Source organism: Gracilinanus agilis, chromosome 5 (assembly GCF_016433145.1).
Source record: "Gracilinanus agilis isolate LMUSP501 chromosome 5, AgileGrace, whole genome shotgun sequence".
NCBI classification, from domain to species: domain Eukaryota; kingdom Metazoa; phylum Chordata; class Mammalia; order Didelphimorphia; family Didelphidae; genus Gracilinanus; species Gracilinanus agilis.
Genome location: NC_058134.1, coordinates 217088998 through 217097219, shown reverse-complemented (window position 1 = coordinate 217097219; position 8222 = coordinate 217088998). Strand labels below are relative to the sequence as shown.

General features: G+C 55.3%; 1 protein-coding gene across 1 annotated transcript; it reads left to right on the top strand.

The window, feature by feature from the left end:
* The first annotated feature begins 360 nt into the window (after positions 1–360).
* On the top strand, positions 361–7169 carry NOL12 (nucleolar protein 12). Its single transcript, XM_044677330.1, has 6 exons — positions 361–440; positions 1480–1585; positions 1707–1755; positions 1877–2019; positions 2614–2711; positions 3505–7169. Exons 1-6 carry the CDS (start codon positions 361–363, stop codon positions 3686–3688), a joined length of 660 nt encoding a protein of 219 aa, XP_044533265.1. The 3' UTR covers positions 3689–7169.
* The last annotated feature ends 1053 nt before the right edge of the window (positions 7170–8222 follow it).

Here is an 8222-nt window from a genome sequence, read left to right as displayed (position 1 = left end):
TGAGAGGCCAAGGCACTATCTTGGCTGTGGGGAGGGATCCAGGATAATTCCGAGGTGGGGGAATTTGGGGGGGCGGCATATGTGTAGTTATGGCCGTGTCTAGTACAAGCGTCCACGGGACCTCGGCCTGGGAGTGTCTAGGAAGTCGTGAGCGCGGAAAGAAACCAGAACTAAGTCGACGCTCTAAGCCTCAGTTTCCCCATTTGTTTAGGGAAAGCCGTGGGCGGGGCCGGAGGAGGCGGTGCGTAAAAGCGGAAACGGAACCTTCTGCGTCGGGTCACGTCGGACGCCGACGCGCAAGCCAACAGTCGGCTTCCCCCGGAAACCGCGGTCGCCTCCTCTCCCGTCTCCGCCTCCACCATGGCCCGCAAGAAGAAGAAGAAGTCGAGGGACGGCAGCCAAGGCCGTCTCGTCCTCACCTTCGACGAGGAGAATCGGCAGTAAGTGGTTGGGGCCGCACCCTCCTCCCCTTCCCCCCGGAGCGAGGCTTGGGCTCGCCCCGGTGTACCCCCCAGCCACACTTAGTCTGTCTCAGAAACCACGTGTGTTCTCCGCGAGGGCAGGAGCCGGTTCGACTCCTGTCCGAGCATCGATGGGGGGGGGGGGAGGGAGAACGACTTCGAACGATTAAAAGTTAAGGTAAAACGAAATAGCGCGGGATTGGCGGGTCTTGGAGGTTACTCTGGAGCCCCCTCTGCCTGAGGGTGGGGCCGGTGTCCATTATTCTCTCGCCCCGCTGTGTAGCCAGGGTAGACGTCAGCGTAGACCATACTGCAGGACTCAGCCGGGCTTCTGGCTCCTGCGCCCGAGACTGTAACCAAGGTCCTTGGAGTCAGGATTCGAACCCAGGTGCTACCTGACAGTAGCACCAACTCCCCTGTCCCTGAGAGGGCCCCTAGAGAACACACGATCCTTTGGAACCGGAGGCACCTTAGAGACCCTTGAATCCGCATTCCTCCCATCTTATGGTTGGGGGAACTGAGGCAAAGGGCTGTCAAAGGTCTGACTACAAGGCCAAGCAGTTTCATCCGTCCTCACTTGGATTGGCTGGACTTGTCCATGCTGCTTCCTCCAAAGGGTCTGCCATTTGAAATCTTTTTACCAAAACCCGGTGTTTTCTCCTCATCTTCATTCTGAGAGTGTCTGCCCTCCCCCACCCCAGAAGGTGTTCCTTTTAACAAACAACAAAAAGGGGGGAAACATTGGGCCCTTCCCCACTCTTGATCTGGATTTCCTCTTCTAGAACTCTCTGGGTGGTTGTGAGGAGGAAGGGAGGGAGGGAGTAAAATCCATCCCAGGGCCCTGGGCCAGCCTTGGGGGTCAGGGTCACAATGTGTGTTGGAGGTTTGCTTTATAAAAGTGCTGGGGAGCAGAGGCAGCCAACCAGCCAGGCTCCCCCTTTTCCGGCCCTGGAGAATTGGGGTGGGGGGGCCTTACTGTCCCCTCTCCTCAGTCTGACCCCCTCTCCTGACTCCACAGGGACTTCCTAACTGGCTTCCACAAGCGCAAGGTGGAGCGGAGGAAGGTGGCTCTGGAGGAAATCCAGAAGAAGCTGAAAGAGGAACAGAGGAAGCTCCGGGAGGAGGTGAGGGGGAAAGCCCAGAAGGACTGGGAGGATTTGGGGGTCTCCCTCCCTCCAGCTCTATCATTCCTGGGGATTGGGGAGGCTGGAGGCCTGCTCACATCTATCCCTCCTCCTGTTCCAGCGCCACAAGAGGTATCTGAAGATCCTCAGAGAACGACGAGCAGCTTTGGGTAAGGCTGGAGGCAAAGTGGGGTGGAATCTATAGAGCTGGTCCTCACCCTGCCCTGGGGAGAGGCTCCCTCTGTCCTGGGCTCCAGGCTCACCTGGGGGTCTGACTCTGGCCCTTTGCAGAAGAGGTCAACGAGCTGGACCAGCTGGTGACCTCCAAGACTGAGTGTGTGCAGTACGACCACCCCAACCATACAGTGACGGTGACCAGCGTCAGCAACTTAGACCTCTCCGAGGCCCGGCGCCTGGGGCTGTCCCAACCTGGGGTAGGTGCATGGTGACCAGAGAGGGGCAGGATAGGGCTCAAGAGCCCAACCTGTGTGTGTTGGGGGGGGGGGGGGGTGGTGACACGTCAAGTCTATAGTGCCCTGGAGCATCCTGGAAATAAAAGGCAGAGAATATGAAGGACCAGCATCTCAGGAGGAAGAGAGTAGGGAGCATCGGGGGAAGGAGTTACAGCTAGAAATAGCCCTGTCTAGGAACCTGGGGGAGAAGAAGCCCCCAGGGAGGTAGGGGCAAGCCTGACTTTCATTCATTGATTCATTCACCAACAAAACTAGGGTTAGAAAAAGGACCCCTTGAACAGGGGTTTTCAGAGCTGGTCTCCTTACAGACTTCCTCTCATTTTACCAATGAAACGGTGGTGGGAGGTCCAAGCACATAACGAGGGAATGTTACATAGAGTCACACAAAAGGCCTGGCATCTCTGGAAGGGGGTGGGTGGGAGGGGTAAACAGGATTTCCACAGTGGGAGGGATCCTTGCTCCCTTCTAGATTCCCTTTGTCCTGGGTCTGATCCTCCTAGGGACCCGCTCCCCCATCAGGATGGGGGAAAGGAATTGTCCCATTTGCTCCCCCAGGGAGGCCGTAACCCAGAAGCAGAGGAAATGGAGACCTCTGTAGAACAACCCAGCTGTGCTTTGCCCAAGAAGTCTCGGTACCCCTTCCTGTCTCAGAGGTGAGTGCCCTCAGTCGTTGGTACCAGCAGAGGGCACCAGAGGGGTGGGTAGTATCTTTGGGGACACCCTGGGCATCGCTCTCCCCTTAGGGCAGGCCTGCTTTTGTGTCCTTTGTTCTAGATCAGATTTCAGGGACACCCCCCTTCAGCCAAGAACAATCTTTGGCTCTTCCCATTGGGAAATATTTGGTCCTTTTAGGTGTCTTCTAGGGCTCTGTTTCTCTAGATTTGGGGTACAAGAGCACTGACAGGTTTTATACCAAGGGGGCAGAGAACAACTTGGTTCTGAGGGGGCTGGGCAGGGGCAGGTTGGGGTCATTCTCCCTCCTTTTGGATCTCCATCACTCCTGCTGACTTCTTCCATCTGACCCCCAATTGTAGTGGTGGTTCAGAATCAGAAGCCTTGCCTGGAATGCAGGGTGGCCCAGGTTCCCCTCCCTGGAGGGAGGTACCTGGTTAGAAGGCCAGATAGGGTAATGGGTGGCACGTGGGGTTTTGGAGACGTAGACTTGCCTGCTTGTCCGAGCTATACAGGAGGAGGCTCCTTTCCTCTTTCACACTTTTGAGCTATCTTCAGTCCTTTAACCCCTGCCTGGAGAAGGGCCTCATCATGTAGCCGGGCCACTGTCCACAAGGGAGTGGCAAACTTGCTTATTGGTCAGGAAGGGCCTTGAATGCCCCTGTGCCATTCCTCACCCCTTCAGTCTCCATATCACTTCGGTCGTTGGCCAGGCCAGGGAAGGGAAACCCCATGATGTACGGGTGTCCACAGCCTCTGGTTCCTTCTGGGCAGGATCTCCTCACTCACGGCCTCGCTCCATGCACGGAGCCAGAAGCAGACCAGAAAAAAACACCCCAAGCCACACCGTGGCCGAGACCCTGCCAAGAAGCCGCTACGTGCTACAAGAACCAGCAAGACTCATCGTCGCAGGATGACCGGCAAGGCCAGGGGCAAAAGAAACAGGAGCCCAAGGTAGCTCCAATCCTTCCTTGAGGCCAGGTAGTGGGACCTGGACCTGGAATCCTCAGGACAGTGCCATGGAGCCACAAGGAGGCCGGGGTTTAACTGCCTGGACTGGGTGTAGAAGCCTTTTTTTTTACCAACCCCGCACGTGCCTGTGACATCCAATAAATCCAAGGAATGGGACCCACAGGAAGGCAGCCTCAGAGGCCCCTCATCCGCTCCTGGTTCTCCTTTGGGTGAGGCTGTGGCCCCTAGAGTGTGGCCTGGCAGCCCCATCTAGGCAGGGCTGGGGGTGAGGGGAACCCCTAGACTGGGATCCATCTACCTGCTGAATTCCTGGGGGGCAGGTACCCACTCTTCTGTCCTCTCTGATTGGACAGTCTCTACCAAGGCCCCCCAGCATTTATGAATCCCTTCCTGTTGGGTGAGCTCAAGAAGAGCTCAGCCATCCCAGAGGAATTGCCCCCCCAACCCCAATAGGGAACCTCGGACTCCTTCCCAGGGATTGGTGGGAGACCCTAAAGATGCTGGTCCTTGGGGGGGGGGGGGCCAGGAGGCCTGTGTATTCAGACTAGGATCATCTGTCTAAGGTGGGGATATTAAGCACCTACTGTGCGCCAAGCACTACAGAGAATTCAACCTTAGCAGAAAGAAGCTTACACTAAGCTTGTGGGTGCCAAGGAGAATTCCCAGAGGAATGGGCCTCTTCGGGCGCAGTTGGGGCTCAGCGGCCCCCGAACTCCCAGGCCATAATCCCATGTTTTGGGCCCTCCTGCCCCCGTCTCTGGCTGGGTAAAGTGGAAGGATTGGTGGGGCACTCAGAAGGGGCCTCTGGGCCTGTGCTGGCAGTGGCTCACACCCCGGTGGCGGGTAGGAAGAGGACCCTGGAGGCCACAGGTTGGGGGGCTGGGGGGGAGGGGGGATCAGCTCAACTCCAGGAGAATTTTCAGCACCTACTCCCCTGGTCAGCCCTGTTAGGTCTGGGCACACAGACCAAAAATGGGACTCTGCCTTCTTAGTACTTAAGGCAGGAAAATGCAACATAAAGCCCAAAGTGGGGATGGGGTAGGAAGGAAGAGCTGACCATCGGAAGATCAGGGGAGTCTGCCTGGCAGAGATGGCACCTGAGCCAAGCTCAGAGGAGGCCCTGGGGACCAGGAGAGGACACCATGCTGTGGCACAGATAAAGGCTTTTCTACCCACAGACATTTTTTTTTAATGGAGAACTGCTTTTCAGTGTTACGGCTTTGTACAATGGGGGGTGGGCAGTGGGGGGGAGGTCAAGTTTTTCCATTAAATATTTCCTAATTAACATTTAAGTGTTTTGAACATTTCATTTTTTAAATCTTACAATTGAAATCCCCACTCTTGGCCCTTCTCCCCTGGGAGGGTGTTTTGGGCACCAGTGCCCTTATCACTTTGGGAAAGTTGGGTTACCCAGGCTTTCCTAACTCAAGGCCCAGAATTCTACACCCCTCTACTGGGGTGGGGGGCTGCCGTGGGCCAAGGCAGTAGGAAGGCCAGGCCGCTTCAGCCCGAGATGGGATTGGACATTGAGGGTGCCTGAGGTGGGGGCTGCAGGCCCGCAACCACTCAAGTCTGATTCACACGCAAGCCCTGCGGGACTGCCTCCTGGGACCCTGACTTCAGATCCCTCTGCCACAGCGGCTCCGGCCCAGTTTAACCCAAAGTGCCAGGTCAGGCCAAGCACGGACAGGCTGGGAGGACCCGGGAAGGAATGTGCCTCGGGCTCCCGGGGCAGCTCCCCAGGAGCCAGGGCATGTCGGGAGCTAGGGGCCGGATTTGAGAAAACGCCCAGCCCCCACCCGTGGAGGAAAGAGCCTTGTTTGGGGTTCAGTATCTGGGACTGGGAGAGGGAACAGTCAAGGATCCCTCCCCCAGCCAAAGCCAAGCCTATTCGAGCGGCCCCTGCGGGGCAGAGGCCACCGGCTCCTGGGGTCGAATTTTTTATTCTTTTGGATAATTTTCTCACTTTTTAGGATTCCGCTCCCCTCCTCCCCCCCCCCCGGCCCCGCCTTTCACACAACACCTATTTCCCTGTTGCATGTTGCCATAGAAGAGAACCTCACCAAGGAAATACAGTAGGAGCTTTGATTTGCACTCAGACCCCAACAGCTCCTTTGGTGGTGGGCTGCATTTCATGTGTCCCTTGAGGTTGTGGGGCAGATTTGAACCCAGAACTTCGTGATTGGGAGGCTGGTCCCCCACCATCCCCTTTCCCCTCCCCGGGCTCTAAGGAAGTCGTTGCCACGATTGATTTTATCCTGCCACGACCCTTGGGCTTATGGGCTGGCAGGACAAGACGCCCACGTAGGTTCCAGTATCTGCGTAGGGACCCAGGCCGGGTCCATGCAAGACCCGGGACGTGCCCAGGGTCGCTCTACAAATACTGGCGCTGCACCATCCCTGGGGTGGTCACGGGACGCGCGGGATCGGAGGGCGGGCGCTGTGCAGTGCCCAAGACCGGAGAGGGGCCGCTCAGGGATCGCAGTCTCTAAGCAGAGCTTCGGGGGGCCCGGACACCGCCCTCCCCTCCCGCCCCGCCATCTAGTCCAGCCTCGTCTTTTGTCTGCTGAGGAGGTGAAGGGACTTGTGCTGGGAATCCTCAGAGGCGGCAATTCGAATTAAGGTCCTCGGATTCCAGCGCCCGGCGGAGACCCGATCCTTAAACTAGATGGAGGGGAGGTAGGGCGTGTTCCGTGAGTCCCACGTGCTAGGAGTCCCCCAAGGCAGATAAACTTGGGGATGCGAGTCCAGAGAGAGGAGAGCCCACGCCGCCGAGGAAGGCCTTTCTAATCACTCCTTCCGGTTTCCCCGGCCGGCCAGAAGGAGGAGGTCGAAGCGGGTGCCAGCCATAGCAGCCACTAAAGGGAGGTGGGACCACCGTCCCGCTGGCCCAGAGGGGTTGGCAGGACCGCGGCCGCTCCGCAGGCACAGCCCTGTGTCCGCTGAGGGTCTCCGCAGGCCAGACCTGAGGCTTGGGGCTCGCGGTGGCTGCAGGTGGCTGAGGAAGGCATTCACCCACTTATCGTTCGCAAGTAAGGAGCGTGCGGACTAGTCAGGCCGGCCCCTCCGGCGGCCCTACCCAGCTTCCCCTGGGCTCCCGGAAGCGGACTCGAGTAAAAGTGAATCGGTACGAGGCTAGTAGATCACTCATTTCCGAACGTATCCTTCCGCTCCGCCACCCCGTGCAACAGAAAATAAAAATGGGGGCGGGGCAGGTTTGAGAGCTTTTCAACCCAGCTGAAATCTAGCTGTAATAACCGCAATGAACCCCTCCTCCACGCTGGGAGCGGCGCTAAGTGCTTTACAAATGTACAATTTTCTTTCTAATCCCGGGAAGCAATCGCTGTTATTCACCCCATTTTACAGACCTGGAAACGAAGGCCATTAGAGGTTGTGACCTACTCAGGCTGCCCCTAGGAGCTGCCCGAGACCGCATTTGACCTGGGGGGCTTCCTGACTCCACTTCCGGCACTCAGCCCAGCGCACCACCCAAATGCCCCCTATTGGTTGAGTTTAACATTACATAATGTTCCCCATCCCCGTGATGAAAGCAGGGAGATATGTTTCATCATTTCATGGGGCTAAACTTAGTAGAGGACAAAGCAGAAGAGAGAGTATTTTCCTTGAAGTGAAGACCTGGGTTCTAATCCACTCTCTGACACTTTGGGTAATCGTGTGTGTAACAAAAATCAAATTAGCCCCATTTTGGAGATAAAGAGACTGAGGCATACGCTCACAATGTGACCTGCCCAGGGTCTCTTTCGTAAGGAGTTTCATTTTTTCCATACGATTTCCCCTGACTCTCCTCTCAGCATTGTTCCATAGGGGTCTAAGTGCCAGGTTTTTCTGCGATTTTCACAGCTTTATTGGCTGCCTTTCTTTTCTTTTTTCTTTTTTTCCTTCCCAATTACATGTAATTACAAATTTCTGCATAAGTTTTCCAAAGTTATATGATCCAAATTGTCTCCCTCCCTCTCTTCCCTGGAGCTGACAAACAATTTGATCTGGGTTATGCATATATTATCACAAAAAACATATTTCCCTATTATATATTCTTTTTTGTAAGTGAATAATCTTGTAAAACCAAAAAACCCAAAAATATATACCCAAATAAATAAGTGAGAAACTGTCCGATTTCATCTGCATCCCTATTCCAACAGTTCTTTCTCTGGAGGTGAATAGCCTCCAAGTCTCTCAGAAGTGTCCTGGACCCACTGCATTGCTGTTAGTATATCACAGTTGATTGTCCCATATATTGCAGTTACTGTGTATGATATTCTCCTGGTTCTGCTTGTTTCACTCTGCATCAGTTCATGGAGGTCTTTCTACTCTTTCTGAAATCCTCCTGTTCATCATTCCTTATATCACAATAGTATTTTGTCACCATCATAGACCAATTTGTTCAGCCATTCCCCAGTAGAGGGACATCCCTTCAATTTCCAATTCTTTGCCACCACCCAAAGAGCAGCTGTCAATATTTTTGGACAAATAAGTCTTTCCCCACTTTTTTTTGTCTCTTT

Excerpts from the sequence above, each read along its gene's own strand:
- NOL12 (XM_044677330.1), top strand. The coding sequence starts at position 361 with ATGGCCCGCAAGAAGAAGAAGAAGTCGAGGGACGGCAGCCAAGGCCGT. Across the intron at positions 1,586-1,706 it reads AGAGGAAGCTCCGGGAGGAG|CGCCACAAGAGGTATCTGAA; the intron begins GTGAGGGGGAAA and ends CTCCTGTTCCAG. Across the intron at positions 1,756-1,876 it reads AGAACGACGAGCAGCTTTGG|AAGAGGTCAACGAGCTGGAC; the intron begins GTAAGGCTGGAG and ends GGCCCTTTGCAG.